We start from the raw sequence: 18,970 nt of genomic DNA, 5'->3' as shown, positions 1-18,970 counted from the left end.
CAGTGTAATTGATTTGATGTGGAAATGTTATGATTGATCTATTGATTAGCTCTCTTCTGTTTCAGCCCAACAGCAGACATACGGCTTCACTCGGGGGACAATGAAGCGAGGGGCCTCAGAGGAACACACACACACACACACACACACACACACACACACACACCACCGGTCCATGTGACTTTCAAGACCATAAGACAAAGGAGAGAGTGACACTGCCTCTTCAAGCTATTCAACATCTGTTCAGCAAATCCAAGTGGTCAATACTTAACCAGTGACTTAAAGGTTGTTTGCATCTTTGCATTTAGTGTCACATATCAGCAATTTTCAGCTGCAATGATGCAACCGACAGTCAAGAGGCATTGAGTGACAAGATGTGTTCTCAGATCATTTTACAGAGGATAAAGAAATAGCAAATCATTTGCCGTTCCCTGTCAACAACTGTTGTTAAGTCAAGCACACACACACACACACTTCCAAGGATGCACTTAAGACATATAGCGCTCGTCTGTCAGTCGTATTCATCATTCCTTGAGTGTGGATGTACAGTATCATCGCACACTCACTGTAAAGCAAACACAGACACTGACCCGGAGGATATAGTGGAATACACTGGGGAAAGGACACGTGCACAGCAGTGAAAACCTCAGTATGTCATCCCCCATTCTCTCTCATCCCCCTTCCACCACTAAACTCTCTCTGTCCTGTCCAATGAGTCCTAAAATGCCCAAATAAATAAATATATAAAGTCATATACACACGAATAAATAAGGTGTATGGATTAATACCATTATTATATATCTGTACACCTTAGTTCCCGAGAGCTGGTGTCTCGTTTATTTATTAGTGGCAGTGAGGTGGACAGCCAGACTACAGTGAAGTCCTTTATCCTGACGAACAAACAGATACACCACTCAGCTGTGACCCACACACACACACACGGACACACACAGGGGAACAACGGACAGTAAAACACCGACATGTCTCAAGTGAGAGACCAAGAAAAGGATTCTTGTTTGAAGCAGGAAGGGCTTGTTGTTCACTGGATGCCAGGGCGTGGGCACACAGGCACAGATTAGCTGCAGGGAAACATTATCTCTTTGGCACAGTTTACAGAACCCAGTCGGGCCGGGCCTGGTCAAGTTTGACCATCGAGGTACTTTATGTTCAGAGAGGCTCTTGTCTCCCACAGGAACAAAGTGAGAGCTTGTTGGAGAAACCCAGAGGGGTGAGTCCCTGCTCTCCTCCCACCTCCTCTCCTCCCTGCTTCCCCTCTTCTCCTCCCCCTCTGCCCCCCAGACCAACTGCAGGGCTGCTGGAGTTCAAGCCTGGCCACGTGTTGGCCATTACACTCCCACAATGACCTTGTTGAGCTCAACATTTAGAGTCCCATAAAAACATTATTGTCCGGCTCCTGGGATCATTTGTCCACTACTACAAAGGCTCAGAGAAAACCAAAATGTTAATCCCCCCGGGGTTTTGCGGAGGCGCATTTTTCAGATTCTGCCCCTACTCCTCCTCTCTGCCCGTCCACCCTGATTGCACCCACACTGACGTACTTCCCAGTGGTGCCCACAGGGCACTCCTACACCAGCACATTCAGATATGAAGAGGGCTGCCTGGTCAAACGTCTACCCAATAAAACAGCCATTTTGTGTTTTGTTCTCCCAAAGAGCAAAACCAACAATAATATCCATTCTCTTCAGCTTTTTTCCTCTCATTTTACTGACGTTGGGCCACAAATGTTCCAGTTTGTGATCTCTCCATCTGTCCATCTGTCTGTCCCTCCCCTTTTCAGATGCATAACTATGGACTCTTAACAGCGAGAAGTCCCTAATGGTCATTTAGTCTCTAAACATGTCCATTTCACATCAGCTGGGTGCATGTACCTGCTGAGTGAATGGGCAAGGTCGTGCCAGCCTATTAGCCATATTAAAAACCAGCCCATTATGGTAATTGGGGTGGTCTAATGCATGTACAGGTTGCTTAGCGCCCATGTATTAGCTCTGATAGATGACTCAGTGATTAGCATTGAAAGGTACATTGTAGTACAGCGCGGCTGCACGCCCAATGCGCTCGTCGTCCTCTGATCCCGGCTCTCAATGTGGTGACCTCTACTGTGGACACTTAGGTCAGTTATGTTCGTCCCTGACCAAATGTTTGCTGCTGGGAATCAGAGTGACCGCTGTGCACAAGGACGTTCGCTATTCACTGCGACAATGACGTTTGAAGTTTTTAGTCTAAATTTGCTTCATTTCCATGAATGTTATTAGAAAAGACGGAAGCCTTCCATGTAAATGTAGACACTGTGTAATGGACTCAAATCCACTATAGTGCAACACACAATCAAAAGAACAGTACGTCCCTTAAAATCATTCTGAAATTGAAAAGAACATCTCATCTCTTAATTAGGAAGTAGTGCTCATCAGTAACACAGTAAAATTGTAGATCTTTGCTTAATACCAGAACAGCCATTTTTTCATTATTAATAATGCAAATATCTCAAAATTCTAAATGCACTGAAAGTCATGACTGGACGATGTTGGAGGACGGCGGCAGGAACCCACAGTTCCACTGAAGACAGTGTTAATACTTCACTACAAGTTTTTTTTAATTCAGAAACGCATAAGGGAAATGCTTTGCCTTGAGTATCCAAATCACATTTCATTAAATTTTACCATCTGTCCTGACGCACCAGCACCCACCCCAGTCTCTGTCTTACTCCCGATCCTGAGCTCCCTTCGCCTGCTCCGTGAGCAGCCCTGACTGGGTCTCTCAGGGAAGGGAGCACATTCTCCTTTCATCCCCTCTTAGAGGACAAACATCAGTCCCATCTCGCCGCCCATCCATATTCATGAGCCGCTTATAAATATCTGATAGCAGCCTCGCTACAGCTGTTTAGCTAGGAGAGCAACGTAAATCGCCTCGTGCATGCTCCCATACACACACTCTCTCTCTCTCTCATACACACGCACACACGAAATGCACCGGTTGGAGGCCAGATCTCGGCCCCTCATCCCCCAGTGGTTCTACCTGCCTGGCCCTCTGATAGCATCGGCTCATTGCAGGACTATCGCTCGCTCGCTCTCTCTTTAATTAAAGCGTAAGTGTGACTACGAAATGAGAGAGACAAAATGAGTACAAAATGAGAGAGGAATCCTTAAGTGCCGTATTTACCTTCCCTCTGACAGGGCTCACGCTTATCAGTGCAGTGGAAGTACTAGAGGCAAGAGACAGGGACTTCTCAAAGGCCTGAGTAATCGCTTGGGCCCCATCTCCCACAACACACACAGAGAGACACACACACACACACACACACACACACACACAGACTTCCTCAACCTGAGCATCACCCACTTTGTGCCGCCTTTCTACGTGTGATGCACATGGAATACAAATGCTTAACAGTGGTGCTTATAAGTTGCAGAAATTTAAATGATCTAATGAAACATACAGTAAAGAGTTTAGCTAAACAAACATTTACAACAACTCATTAAGACAAAACAACATTCCTGTTTGTTCAGTCAGGTGACTGTAGCTAATAATGCTCATATTCTTCTGTTATTCCAAACAAAAAATGTTTTGTTATTAAGTTGGAATATTTCACTTTCTTTGTGCCAAAAGTTTTTCCCTTGTAATTGAGACCCAGGTGTTAAGAACAGTGTTTGTAAAAGCTCATAAATCTGGGATCGGTTGTATCACTAATGTGCTACATGGAATTGTAAGCAAGAAAATAAAGGTTTAATCAAATTGCAGAAGATTAAACTGTAAGTCTCAGAGAAATTAGACAGATTGAGTTTGGTGTGTTGGGGGATAAGGCAGCAAATCCTCCACAGTGAACACATTGGGATCACAGGCTCTGAGCAAATTGTTGCCTACATTAACATCCAACAGACTTGGCCCAATAATAGTATTTATATTGACTCATGTTGAGGGCAACCTGACAAATATAAATATAAATAAGATCTATTTTCGTGCTCACTCCTCCGGCAGCTGAAGGGAAAATATCCAGCTGTTTATGGGCTGATTGTTCCAATGTGCTGAGGTGACGTACAGTGGGGTTTCATCTGAGCTGAAACAAGTGTGAGAGTGAATCAAAACTCGTATTGGAGCAATAAAACATATAAGACTATGAGCTGAACCACCTCCTGGCCCCTTTATCACCATATTGCATATACCTGTATTGAGATCAGAGACCATGTAGAGAGAAGTTTTCTGCAAACTGCTCAAATTAAACACGGGCAACATTTCCTTTCTCTGATACAGCTGAAAGGAATATTTGTTTCGGTTCAGTAACTGAGGAAAGATCGTCCCCCCAAAAAATACATATTTTGATTTACAAAATCCAGATTATTATCTGGATTTGCACCAAAATGTATCCGTTCAATGAATTTACATAGATATTAGCTCTGTCGACATGCCTGGTTGATTTTTTTAATGAACAGCTCTGCATTATTACTTGAGAAATTCCCAGAAATTTCAAAAAACACCATCTGACGATGTTAAAGAAAGATTCCTGGATCCACCCCCTGATCTGGATATGCACCAAAATTCACTGGGTTCCTCCCTGACCCACAAATATCACATCCTTCCACCAAGTTTCGTGGAAATCTGAGCAGTATTTTTTTGTGAAATGCCGCAAATTAACAAACAAATGCTAAAATGCTCCATTGGGTTAAGGGACGTTGTAAATTCAGATGAGGGGACTATGTGTTCCTCGCTGTGACTTCCCTCCTTCACATTTTTCCTTTCAACAATTAGTAATGTAAGACTACTGATGAGAGCGGCTTCTCATATGTGCTTTTCTTTATTTTGAACCTTTCTGTGTGATGACAAAGCCTTCTTGAAATCTGTCCAGAAATATAAAGAGGAGCCTTGCAGACATTTACAATGCAGAATCCTTGAGAGGAGAAAACAGAAGGGGTCTTTTTTTTTTTTCCTGGGGCTGCAGATTAGAGCGGCGATATGAACACCTCCCTATCACTGTCTGCTCGTGGCTTCCTAATCACATCCCTGCAACTGATACTGAGGCAGAAACAGAACGTGAGAGGGAGGAACAGTCCCGGAAAGCAAATGCCACAACCCACCATGTGCTTAGTGTGGCACAGACACCACCACAAGATTCAAAAGGTGACATTGCAATCAGTGGACAACACTGGGACGTGTTGCCCCCTGAACCGCACATCTGAGGAACTTTACTGGTGTTTCTTCTCTTTTTGTTTAATTGTTTCTTTTATTTGCTGATACCGAAGCGCTGCCATCCGCTCCTCTTCTCCTCCGACTCATTAGAAACATTAGAATAGCTGATGCTGGCAAGAAAACACATTTTGCTTCGGTCTGAAGAATATCTTTGTTCTGTTCCCAATACAAATAGAAGGAGATTTAAATATTGCTCCTCTGGTGTGCGCCTCTGTGGCTGAGCGAGCGAGGGAGGTAGAGGGAGTGAGAGTTTGAGTGTGCTGCGCGCATCTGTGTGTTGATCTGCGATTGGTTGTGCATACGAAAGGATGAAAAATAGTGTGAGCTTGCATGTGTGTGTGTGTGTGTGTGAGAGACTGGGTGTGCGTTCCCAGAGGGTATTTCTGTTTCTGGTGGGGAGTACAGTTAAAGTGAACAATAGGCAGTACTGCACTGCACCCTATGCAGCCTCATACTACAGAACGTCGACAAAAGGCAGACTAAAGCTGTGCAGCTGAAGCTGGAATTCTGCTTTACTTTTGTAAATGGTGAAAAAATGCTGTGATCTTTTAGCCACAGAGGTCTTGAATATCAATGATTAACCTGGAGGAAGGTCCAGTAGCTGGACCGGCCTGAGGCTTTGACTTTCTATTACCTCCGCCAAGGTTGTTTTCACCCCCGTCTGTTTGTTTGTTTGTTGCTTTGTGAGCAGGATTACGCAAAATCCACTTAACCGATTTACATGAAACTTGGTGGAACAGTGGAACGGTGGGTGATGGGCCATGCAAGCCATTCAGTTTTGGGTTGATTCCTGACAAAGGGGCAGATCCATGATTTCTTTCTTTAACATGGGGAAGCATTTTTCAATACGGTCACTGTTTTCCCAGGGAACATTTCATGGATCTACATTTAACAAATGAGGCTTATTTAGGGAACTGATAGTGAAGCTTGATCGAAATTCAAGGGAACTGTTGGGCTCTGGTGGAGGTGTGTGCTCCACTGAGTGCCATTAAAACTACAGAACGGATTTACACGAAAGTCGGTGGAAGGATGAGACATGGACCAAGAAAGAACCTGTTACTTTTTGAGGAGGAACTTTTTTCTTTAACATCGAGAGATTTCCTTAGCATTTTTTCTCACCAATTTCCCAGCGAGTAATAAATGGATCTTGATGAAAAAAGGCATATTTATGGCACTGATATTTATGAGTGTGTGCAATTTGGGGCAGCTTGATTGAATTTAAGCAGACTGTTGTTGCCTTTCCGGAAGTATGCGCTCTACTAAGTGCCATTGTAATAATTAAATACTTTAATTTTCACACTGCAACAGGTGCACTGGTTGGTTTTTGTGGCCTAAGTCACTGGGATCAATGCAAAACCACGGGGGCCCAATCCAAAATTGGGGCAGTGACAAGAATTCGCTCACAAGCCGAGGAAGAAAAACGGAAGCTTAAGAGAGTTGAAATGGAAAACAACAAGAACACAAGAGAACAAAACTGAAGTAAATGCAAGGTGGAGACGTGAGAGGAGGAGGGGGAGGGAAGTGAGGCTGGAGCTGGCTACCGTTGCTCATTAGCCATGCATAGCATTTTGGCTCTTCTCCCACACCTCCTGGCTCATCATCATCGCCTGGGCTCTGGCTGCCAGCGAACCCCCTCCCCGCCCTCACCAACCATTCCTCTTTGCCCCATCCCTCCCTCCCTCCCCCTCCAGCCCCTATAATCACACCCGCAATCACAGCCCCTAATTAGGTTAATTAATTTGTATCAGCCCTTGTAGGGACTTGGCTGATGAGGCAGCCATAATAGTGTCAGCGTTGCCCCCCCCCTTCTCCTCCCACGAAAAGGAAAAGATAGAAAAAAGGGAATAAAAGATGTGATGCAAGCCTGTCTGTGACAAGACAGGACTATAAACCACGGGGTCACATTTACCTCCCCATCCTCCCCCCTCAACCCCTCTGTCAACCTCGTCTTTTCTCCCCTCTAACCCCAACACATCCCTTCCCCCCCGCGCCTGTTACTCAATAGGGGTGACACTGACACCTAAATAGTGATATACATCCCATTGTGTCACCGTGCTTCATTGTGTCCACTGGAATGAAAACATCCTGCATAATAATAATTGAGTCTGCATCTTCCCCCCGTGACATACTTCCATGTATACAGCGGCGTGCTGTTTTGCTTGTTTGTTTACACTTTCACACTCTGTTGTGGCGTTCCAAAAGTGTGGGGGGGGGAAAGAAAAAGTGTACGGTATGATAATGATGTTCTTGGCGGTTACGCTCTGCAGTCGTCAGAGAGACTGATCGAAGCATCGCATTACAATCAGCGGCCCTCATCGCCCCTCATCAGGCCACTGACGAACAAACTCTGATTAACACCCTGATCTGATTACTGCAATCACACAGGCTAACCACGCACAAGCACTGTCCCCCATCAGCACGCACGCACACACACACACCCTCACACACACACACTCACATTCACACACCTCACTGCTGAGATTATTTTAGGCGCCCGTGCTCTCATCACACATTGTCACATAGCTAGAGAGGTAACCGTTATTAGAAAAGCAACACACTCACAGATTTGTCAATGCCTGTCCATAAAAAAAGTAGAGATTAAGATTCTGAGATTCACATGATAGGAAAATCAGCTTTTATTAACTCACACCTATAGTATCGAACCCAGGACAGTATCTTGTGCGTTTATTTCCAGAACAACACCTTCCCATGCATACGCATGAACTGGGTGCGTTCAATTGTGATGCAAGCAGACAGATGCATAAATATACACACACATACACACGCAATCTCAGGCAGACAATGACACGGGGAGGCTTCGAGACAAGGACAGATCCGGTAGTTAAAGCGTAATGAACACGTCCCCGAGGCGCGCGCCTGGCATTCCCCTGAATGATGGACTGACAGTAATACCGGGGCAGATGGGTGCGCTCCACGCCCTGTTCAACACCACACACACACACACACACACACACACACACACACACACACACACACACACACACACACACACACACACACACACACACATGTACACACCCTCCCCCTGGTATATTCTGTCCCTCTCTCCTGCAGAGAGATACCCCCTGTAGGTCTGATGTGGAGGGGGGGTACCAAGGGTGCTGTGTATGTGTGTGTGTACGTGTGCACCTAGAGGCAGGGGGCACAAGTATGAGGCCCCCCGTCATGATTTAGGCTCCCATGCAAATTTAATCAATTCGAGTACCTCTCGCCAGCCAGGGCTCATTAGCGGCAATTTAAAAAGAGGGCTCTGTGATCCCCACCTCGGTGCACGAGCCAGACGTTCAACTCCAGCACACACACAGATATAAGATACACACACACACACATATCCAAATACTGACACAAACACACAAAAAACGCACGCACGTCAGGGGCACTGTCAAGGCTGTAAAGATTTTCCTTCAGACGTCTTCCCCCTGGCATGGAGAGAGAGACCCTGCCTGCACGCCAGTCACCCCCCCACCCCCCTTTCCTCCCCCTTTTCTGTCCCTCCTCTCTATCCACTACTTCAAAAGCCCCATGACACCCAGCTTCAAGTTAAAGGAGTGAGGGATCCTAAGATAAAGACGACCTCTCATCTCCCAACCCCCTCCTATTCTGAGACACCCTCCCAACACTCAAACCCCAGGCCACCTCTCTCTCTGTCTCTCTGTCTCTCTCTCGTCTCCCCACCTCTCACTCTCCAGCTCTCTATAATTGGAGGATCGATTAGTGCATCCTTAACCTCGGCTCTGTACGCTGGCTCTGGAGTGGGGCAGAGTTGTGCTGGTGAATGAGGTGGGTAGAGGTGCAGCACCTGTTTTGCGAGGCTCGAGTGTCAGGTTAAAGCCATGTGGGGGGGGGGACAGTGGCGTGTGACCGGTTTCTTTTCAGCATCATCTGATAATAGGAAAACAGGTTCAAAACAACCTGCAAGTGCTCAAAAGTAAGTAAATGAGTGAGTGTTGTTACAACTCTGGATAATGACTATACACTGTCAATGGTTTTCATTGGGGACTTTACACATGTGGGTCCGTTTCTACTGTATGAGACAGTTTAAGAAAGAAGTTTTTATTGTTTGAATAAAGCACCAAAAATACATTTTGTATTTTTTATATCACAAAACCTTGGCAAATAAAACCAAATCTATGTATATGTCAGTACCATTTGTGGTAAATCAGATTTGTTGATGTTTGTATTTGTAATCTGTGTGAAAAGATATTTTAAATAATCAATTCCCTCGGAAAAATTAAATAAAGCTATTGCTGTCAAGTAGAAAACTCCTTTAGTAATTTCTCAAGGTTTAACTTTGCTGTATCTGACACCTCGTGCTGCTTAATTAAAAAAACAGAGCAATGTATAAACCGCTATTATGTTCAAATAAACTTATTACAAAACACTTATTACAAAATTCTCCAAAATACCTAAACTCAGAGAACAAAGCTCCATTTATTGTACACGTTCTTAACCAGGCTGCACTTTCCCTCTCAGTTCCTACACATCGAGGTTAATGTCATACCCTGCAGCTGTGTGACAACCACACAGCCCTCCATGTCCAACTCCTCCATTTCAAAAAACGACTGTTTGTTAGCGAACCTCCAGGGTCATTAACTTTAGAGATGGGGACAGGATGGCCTGTGCGAGTCGTCAAATGAATTACGAGGCTTTTGACAATAGAGGAATGCCTGTCTATATCTTTAAAATCAGAGGGTCGCCCACTGCCCACCCCTGAGCCCTGCCTCTGCGCCCCGGCATAAGAGTCCTGTTGCCGGGGGGGTGGAATGAAAGGCGAGCTTGAGGAGGAACAGTGGCGCGTCTATGCTCGGGTTGCACAGTCAGATAGGGGTCCCGGAACTGCGCACACAGTGTTTTGACCCCTGGGCTCTCCTCCACGACCTCCACCCCCTCCGCTTATGGATGCTGGGCCCGAGGGTCCCGATACAGGCACGCTCTCTCAGTGGTGTGACGCAGTAGCAGAGGGCAGGGAGGGTGAGAGGAAGGCGTAAGGATGTGGGGAGGGAGGGAGGGAGGGAGAGCTGGCAGAGGACGCTCTTTGACTGCTCACAACACAACTCTGACGTGAATGGTGAACAGTGAAATGCCAGCGACGGACCAGTGAGGCAGGCGTGTGTGACTTTCAGTGAAATGCTCTATGTTTACTAAAATTGTTCACTACATTTAGACACATCCTCGTTAGAACTGCTGTTAGTTTGAGATGAAAACATCCACCATCGCTCTCTTCTTGTTTTGGCCCATCGCGAGTTGTTGGCTCACCTCCGCTCTGGTCAGCAGTGTTTGGGCCAAGGCCTCTGGTCCCTCTCTTACAGCCCCCTCCACCTTTCACTGTGTCTGGTGACATTTACGCCTGGCTCCCTCTCTTCCCTCTTCCCCTCCAGTGGCTCCCAGGAGAGGCTGATGGATGGGCCCTGTTTATGAAGCTGCTGCCACCACAATGATCAATCAAGCCTGGGTCACTATGATTCCCTGCTGGGCGCCAGGCCTTCAGTCTATTTCACACTATAATCTCAGGGAAGTAACCACACAATCAGTGTGTTAGTGCTCACTTCATGCACATGCATGATCACACAGAGGTTGAGGGAGAAAATCTGCAAAATAAGACTTGTTTTCTTTATCTGAAATATGAAGTCTTGACTCAGTGATTAGGGTTAATGACATGGGGGTCAACTACAGTTGGCCTTATAGTGACAGTTAAACCCAGGGTCTTCTTACAGCGGGGCATCAGACCTAATCCTTGCTCCAACATGCCACTAGCAAACTAATCAGCATAAGCGCACGATCCCCGATTACGCCAAGACCGAGGCGATGAGGCGGAGGGTCTTGAGAGATGCGAAGGAACCCTCATTGGCCTTTCCACGGAAGATATTTTGACATGTCAGAGTAGGAACAAGAAAATAAAACCTAGTATATGGTTGGACCATGTTTGGTTGATGTCTGAAGGTGAGAACCAAGTTAAATTTGTAGAGCGCTTGTTGCTGCACAATCAGAAACACTGTAAATAATAAAATAAATGGATGGATTCCATGTAGCTGCGTCAGTTTCTGGGTCCTGGTATTGTCCCTGTTGTGTCACTGTCATTAATACTGGGACTCCTGAATAGAACAGAGCCATTGATGTTAATACTATTTCCTTGCTTCTTCTACTGTGCAGAAGAAAACAGCCTGTAGCTTCAGTACACGGTGAAGTAGAATGTATATGAGCAGTGCCTTGGTTAATTACCTGATGATCTGTGACAGAACGAGCATCACATACACAAGAGTGAGAATAAACTTTATAAAGTGACACGGCAGTAACAACAGTTTCATGGCTCTCTCAGGGGAGCCTTTGAACAGAGGTGTGTGTCTGCACAGATGCAGCTAGTAAAATGAATAATTGGTAGTTGGGATTAAAGTGAGCTAATGATCGAGCATTGACAATATTATTATTACCAACGTTTGCTAACTGACACCTAAATCCTGGTTCATTTTATTAGCTGCAGCTGTGTGTACCCTGCTGTGACATATGAAAAGGGTCTGTAGGAGGTGTGTGCTGAATCCTAAGTCAAGGGCAGCTACAAAGGTGTGTCCTTCAGAGGCTCTTCTGCATGTGCCACCACCACAACAATGGATTTGTGTGCCTCATGTCAATATGAAAGGAAAAACAGTCGTGTTTATCAGAGTTAAGATACTGGGGGGAAAAAACTGGCAAAAACCAGGAAAATATGACATTCAATTTCATGAACAGTATAAGATGTGATGTTAACGATTTAAATTCCACTGGTTATATACTAAGCCAAGAGACTAAATGTCCATATATTATTTATAGGGCAGCACAGTGGTTAGAACCTCTCAGCAAGAAGGTTCCCAGTTCGTATCCCCCGCTTCGGCAGGTACATGTGTCCTCCCCATGTCTGTGGGCTTCCTCCCAGTCCAAACACGTGCAGGTTGGGGTTAGGTTAATTGGAGACTACATGGACTGTAGGTGTGAACGGTGCCTGTTTGCCCTGTGATGCTCTGGTGACCTATAGGATGTTACCCTGCCTCTCGCCCAATAGGAGCTGCATCGAGAGGATAAGCAGTGTAGATTATGGATGGATATTATTTATCAATTTTTCTTATATAAAAGCTGTTAACAAGACTAAACAGCTAAGTTAATACTTGGCCTCTAGTATATGAAACTTAGTGGGTTGCATCTTTTGGCCACAGGTTCATGAAAACGAATCACACACGAACACATTTCTGTGACTAATGCGGTGACATGTTGATGAGGAAGACGGAATCCAACATTCATAATCTTACATGTATTCGACTGTGGAAAATGGCGGGCTGACTCAGACTGAGGGCTGGTGAAGTTGTTAGAGGACTGAACCTCTTTTGTAGCTTTGAAATGAAACGTCGCTGTCCTTTAAAAACAGGTTTGAAATTGGGGTCCAGCATCACAGTCCACTACCTTCCACAGCAGGGACCAGTTAGTGATTCACACCAACACTGAACACATCAATGTCAACTCGTATAAAACGTAACAACGCAATTTTAACTCTAATGTCAAACAGTGGGTCATGTCTATAACTCTTGAAATCCGGCTTAGTCTATTTACTGCAAGTTCCAGTGTCTTCAGCCATCGATATGTTTATTTCAGCCCGTGTCATAAAGAACACTAATGCCACCTACTGGTTAAAGAGTAAAATACAACAGCTGGCCAGAGCGTGTACCACATCCTGAGTTCAAATTCAGCCTGAGGCCTCTTTGACAAATCACTGCCCTTTCTCTTTGTTTTTTTACATCTCTCTCCCCCCACAGGCAAAAACCTCACAAAATGTAAACTCCACAAACTGCTTTTGTCCCAAAAAGAGTTCAACCACAAGCTATCTGTGAGTCAAGAAACCACATCAACCTGCGTGTTCTTCTCGTATTTATTATTTGTAACAAACTAAAAAAGGTTTGGATAAATATGTACAAGATTACACAGGGTCAGCAAAAATTGAGGAAAAGGAGAAATGTCATTAGGAAGGTTGATGAATCCCGTCTCAGCGTTTCCTCTTGGTCTCAAACTTGTAAATAGCTGCAGAATTGGTCGTCTCTCTTTTCACTTTCACTTTTTTAGTCTTATCCTGGTACGCAGGGGAGATAAAAGAAATAATATTAAATATAATAAATAAAAATTGATTTTCAAATGCAACCTCCAAAGGATGCAGCCCTTAAACGGTGATTGTAATTAAGAACCATCTCCGTCTCCTCACCTGCAGATCCTTGCGTGTCTGGATCTTCTGGCTGATGACAAACAGTTTCTTTTCTCTGTCAATCCTCTGGGAAAGCATCTTATACTGGTTCTTCCTGTGCCGGGCGAACTTCTACAGGTGCAACAAGGAGAAAACATGAACCATCAGTTGATTGAGCTGAAGAACGTGTGGACTTTTCTAGTTGTGTTTGTGTGATCTGCCTTCATGACAAACACCGACCTGCACAATGCGATTCTTTACAGGTCCCTGGACGCTCTTGGTCTCCAGGGTCTCCAGAGTCGGCCGGTTGTACACTCGGTCCACCAGCCCAGGAACAGTGTTGAGGTGGGTTGCCAGGTCAAATGACTCCACTGAGGAAAAAACTAACATTAAACTCTGTGACCTCAAACCTGTGGCAACACGTGAGGATAAAGCCATTATCAATACATTATCTATCATAGATACATTTTTTATTTACCTTCCTTCTTGGAATCCACAAAAAATGTGTGCTTGTTTTTCTGTTTGCTGTCTGCGTCCAGGAGGTGGAGCTCTGCTTTCATCCTCTCGATTTTCTGAAAGCAAATGATAAAGATTATGAAAGAAACAACACACACATCTGTAATTTCTAATGTTTCATAATGCACAACTGTTCCAGCTGCTTGAAAACTCAGCAACAAATAACGACCCAAAGCACAACTAGTATCATTTCAAGGCTAGCCTAAATTTTACTGGAGTTTTGAGGCTGATGCTAATTCATTTTAATAAAAACCAGAGACATAAAGAAAAACATTAATGGAAATCCCTTAGATTCATTTTTAAAGAATATGAACTATTATAGAGTGCAGTTTACAGGTACAAAATAAACTAGCCAGTGCTCTCTGGTGGACAAACTATGTCATGGAGTTAGTTTTTCTGATAAATAAAAGTGACAGCAACTTGGAAAGTTGTTGTTGTTGTGACCATAATCAATGAGTTCTTTTGTTCCAGATTTAAAAATGACTTGAATTTGTGCATGATCCACAACAGAGAAAATAAACTCACCTTAACCTCTGCAACCCTCTTCATCTCCACATATCTGATGTCCTGCGTCTTCATCATTTTCTTCTGCTCCTCTGTCACCTCCACCTCCTCCGTGGCTTTTGTAGCTACGTGAACTCCATCCTGCCACAGAACAAGGTTTACACATTAAAAACCCATGCACAGTGTAATATGCAGAGACAGAGAGAGAGAGGGGTGTGTGTATTGTGTTAGAATTGGTGTTTGACAAAGATTCAAACCATGTTGCTGTGATCTTGGCTTTGATCTCACCTGCAGCTTTGAGTTGATCATGTTAAAGTAGAACTCATCCGGGTTCTTCTCCAGAGCTTTCTTCCGCAGAGCAGAGATCGTGTTTTTTTTCTTGTGGTAGTCACTATAATATCACAGACAACACAATGTTTACCACTCAAGACACATGAGGCAGATCTAGAACCTGTGAACACAGAACCCATCACGATCTGTGGGAGAACTCACTCTGCACGGAGCTTGTAGTCCTTCTTCTTCTCCAGGAGTCCCAAGTGTTTCCTGGCACCAGGCTGGTGGAAGAGAGAAATGCTGCATGTTAGACACGTGTTAAACATTCAGGACATTATTCATAGATGAAGGACGAATGTTTAAACTGTAACAGCATCATGTGGCTAACGCTAACAACACACGGAGGCGCTCACCTGAGATCGTTCATGGTGGTTCCTCTGTCGGGACTTCAGCGCCTTCCTGAACGAAGACATGTTTGGAAGAAATGTCCCCCGAGCTCAACAACGACGAATGTTTCAGTCAGAGCAGATAAACGTGACTTTGTGTGTGTTTTAAAAAGACACAAACACACAGACACAACTCGGACCTGCTGCTTCCCCGGTGCCTGAGACACGTGGCTTCCTGTCCGGGTCTCACAGTTGATTTTCATTTCCGTTCCGCAGATTCGCTCCTCGACTCAAAACTGAAAACGTCACAAAACTAATGAGCCTGGTTTGAAAAATATTATTAGAATATTCCATTATTAGTTTTTTATTTCAAACTGAAGGATTATGAGTCATTTTTCGATCAAATAAAAATGCTTTGAATTTTATGCTGCGGGGTGTAAAGGCGCCAAAACACACCAGGGGGCGATGTTGCACAGATAAAAAAAAAAATAGAGATGTTTGTAATGCACATTGCACTTTCCACACAAACACATCCAAAACAGCATTAGAAAGTGGAGTCATAGTAAAAGTATAAATGCAGAAGTGGAAAATTTTAATTATGTTTTGTATGTTGTTTCCTCATGTTGTTTTTAACTTCTACAGATATTTCACAGAGGAAATGGGCACTTTTACTGCTCTGCATTTATTTAACAACTGTAGAGTTCTAGTTATTTTGGAGATTAAGATTTTAATCTAAAAATATTCAAAGGAATAATAAAACACTTAAACTCAAATTATACTGCTGTTGAATTGACTTGTTGTCAGTTCAACAATGTGCAAAGTAGTTACACGAAATTGCCCTTCACTACTTTAAACTACTTAATGTCATGCATTAGTCATGTTAATCCACAAATAACATACACAGGAGCCACCCTGCTGAATAACCATGACTGTAAGTGCACGCATGAGCATTACATGTAATAAATATATGTTTATACTGTTATAGGCCACATTTACTTAAGTAAAGGAACATTACACGTGTTCCACCACTGGTGTTATGTTAGTGAATCATTTAGAAATGAATATAGGCCTGCACGGATGAACATTACAATAACATTTGAACAAGTTAATCGCCCAATTTCCTTAACATTGTTTTTGATCTAATAACTTCATGTCATTTCAGTTCAAAGACATTTGGCTTCAAATATTCAAGTCCACAGTGCACACTCCAAATCATTCTGCTCATTTTAATGAGGGCCTCTGTTTGCCAGAGTGCACACTTAACACTAATTGGTAACAAGTTTATGTTTCGACAACTTGGACATTTACTGCACACTTCCGCTCAGGTTCCAGACCCTGTTTTGATTTGTGTCCAATAGACCTCTTAGAACACACACACACACACACACACACACACACACACACACACACACACACACACACACACACACACACACACACACACACACACACACACACACACACACACACACACACACATACACAAACTCAGAGAGGAAATTAAAAGCAACCGTGTCATTTGAACTCAAATATTTTGTTGTTTGTATGTCACAGACAATAAAGAAGAAAGAGAGACAAACAGTATTACAGGAACCTGGATGATGGGGGGAGGGGGGGAGAGTATCCACCTCCCTAACATGATTTTCTGGGAAGAAAAGAGCCAAAGACAAAGCCGCAGCGGCACCAGTCCCTTAATCTCACCCAGACTCTGCGCTCTTTGTGGGTGTGAGAAGAAGCCAGCAGGACAGAGAGTTATATTCCACTAAACAGCCATTTTTCCCCCCATGGCACCTCGCTATCCCCGCTGCAACCGCAAGGAATTTGTTTTATATGTGTGAGATTTGCCTGGCATGCAGAATGTTTTGCGGGTGATGAGACCCATGAATGGGATCAGTGTTTCCACATTATGTCACTGGCTTGTTTATCAGTCTGATGGCTAATGACCCCGATTCCTGTGAAGGTTTCAGCCCAAGGCCCGACTGGTCCACCCCCCCCCCCCGCCACACTAACTTGTGTTTAACTAGGCAAACACGGTCGGCAGCTTGATTCCGAGTTGATGGGTTAAATGTCTGCGTGCTGACTTACTGGGCTGCGTGCTGTTTAATTCATGTGAGTGTTTATCATTACAAGTGAAATGCCTGGTGCCACGGCGGGGGTAAATACTACTTTGGAGATCCGGGGCGCGTAACAAGCTGATGCAAGAGCAGAAGGACAAGAGGTTGTGGGTTTGTTCAGGGTCAGCAATGGAGGAATGCCCTTGTGGGACAGATGCAGAGCCGTTTGGTTTTCTAATATGACCCCGTAAAAATAACACTGCTGACATATTGTAAGACTGCGGCACTTGGGCTGAGCTCAGGGCTTTGGTATGTCTCCTCTGACCATGGTTGGTCCTCGTCTGCAGCGAGCCGCCAGGCCAGCCCTGTCCAAAAATGCATGAGCTAGTCCTTCCTCCTGTGTGATTATTTAGTTGCATCCCCTAAACTTTATAAAAGGGTTTTAAAAAACAACAGCAGATAGATTCAGATGTCAGCCTGTTAAGTCATTACTGGCAGTGGTGAAACGTAGCGGAATGTCTGCACATATATGTTGTACTTGGGGTAAAAGTTTGAGGTACTTCTACTTGACTTACTTCGATTTTCCTGGGGATTTTTACTTGTATTCCACTACATTTTTGAATAGGTGATATAAATAACAGATGGATGTTCTATGGATAGTTTAGTTTACTTCAATCCAGTTTAGTCTAGATATCAGGAGCCGTGCACAGAACAGCTGTTGAGCCAGAGTTAGCTCCACACAGCTCCTTTCATCTGTCGTCCCTGGGACAGGAAAATGTAAGACACAAAACAGTACAACAATTAACAGCAAACAGCTGGCGAGATGAACAAACAGCACATCACATATAAAACATGGCCGTCTCTGTGTTAGAAAACAGCTCTAAAAGTCAATGATCACATGACTTGTCTCGAACATTCGTCCTCTGATATGGTTTGAGTTCCATTTTCCTGCTGCTCCGACTGAGAATGCTGTATTTAATAAGTTTTCCACCGCTGGTCACCTCCTAACATCCCCCTCTGCTTCGTGTTGCCTGGTTCCCAGCTGTGACAATAGGTGCACTCCTGGGTGGGATTCTCACCATAGTGACCTGAACCACAAAACTCTTGTAAAACAAAAAAAATGTCTGTAATTAAGTGCCAGTGTACGTTGCTTATTTTCCCTGCTTGAGTTTTGAGAGTGTATATGGTCGCGTGGCCCGTTTAATACCCTCGACAGTCACAGCAGTGAAGTGTTGAGAAGTGGATGGCTTTCAGATGAGGCTCAATATACCTCAAGTGCACTGTAAAAAAGCTCTTATCGCCAAACATCATCAAAGGGTTCTTACAGTTGATGGTGTTTCGATAGACTGTTTTGAGTTGATCTTTAAAAGGCAGCGCACAATTTCACGTGTCCCTGCAGAATCCAAAGCTACTAATGTATTTTATCTATGTATATCCTGGATCGTAATAATTATACAATCGCAAAACATGCCACAAATCCCACTCACCATTGCGTATGTGGAGAACACAGAGGCTTACTGTTAGAGGTCATACACAGCAGTTAAATTGAGACTTTTAATAATGTAATTGCTTCATTGGTCGGCTGTTCAGTGTCATGACGCCCATTAGAGCTAATCTCACTCAGGTGTTCCCAAACCACATTCGCACTCGCTCCAAGAAAAAGACGTCAAGGTTTACAGTGCTTAGCACGATTTTAAATTTCATTTGGCAGAGCATGACAGTGTTTTTACAGTTTCCATTCTGACGGCCTCATACTTTGAGCTGATAACTCGGTTAACCCCCATTACCGTTAAACTTGTTTTTCCAAAGAAAGACAGAGAGAC

The 18,970-nt window shown here is 44.1% G+C and overlaps 2 protein-coding genes across 2 annotated transcripts in view; one reads left to right on the top strand and one right to left on the bottom strand.

Moving 5' to 3' along the window:
• The window catches only part of LOC118113339 (B-cell receptor CD22), a 1,629,935-nt gene that overhangs the window by 1,205,108 nt on the left and 405,857 nt on the right, over positions 1 to 18,970 (top strand). The window lies entirely within an intron of this gene.
• Positions 13,091 to 15,345, bottom strand: utp11 (UTP11 small subunit processome component). Its single transcript, XM_035163102.1, has 8 exons — positions 15,121 to 15,345; positions 14,927 to 14,988; positions 14,723 to 14,825; positions 14,456 to 14,575; positions 13,893 to 13,986; positions 13,655 to 13,785; positions 13,436 to 13,546; positions 13,091 to 13,306 (listed from the first exon to the last, which is right to left on the bottom strand). The coding sequence occupies exons 1-8, from the start codon at positions 15,178 to 15,180 to the stop codon at positions 13,223 to 13,225; spliced, it is 765 nt and encodes a 254-aa protein (XP_035018993.1). The 5' UTR covers positions 15,181 to 15,345; the 3' UTR covers positions 13,091 to 13,222.

This window comes from Hippoglossus stenolepis, chromosome 8 (assembly GCF_022539355.2).
Source record: "Hippoglossus stenolepis isolate QCI-W04-F060 chromosome 8, HSTE1.2, whole genome shotgun sequence".
NCBI classification, from domain to species: Eukaryota; Metazoa; Chordata; class Actinopteri; order Pleuronectiformes; family Pleuronectidae; genus Hippoglossus; species Hippoglossus stenolepis.
This window is presented reverse-complemented; position numbering and strand designations above follow the sequence as displayed.

What these genes read in the sequence shown, in the direction of transcription:
- utp11 (XM_035163102.1), bottom strand. Translation starts at nt 15,180, where the DNA reads ATGTCTTCGTTCAGGAAGGCGCTGAAGTCCCGACAGAGGAACCACCAT. An exon ending in ACCACCATGAACGATCTCAG is followed by an intron (nt 14,989 to 15,120) that starts GTGAGCGCCTCC and finishes CTCTTCCACCAG; the next exon opens with CCTGGTGCCAGGAAACACTT. An exon ending in GACTACAAGCTCCGTGCAGA is followed by an intron (nt 14,826 to 14,926) that starts GTGAGTTCTCCC and finishes GTGATATTATAG; the next exon opens with TGACTACCACAAGAAAAAAA.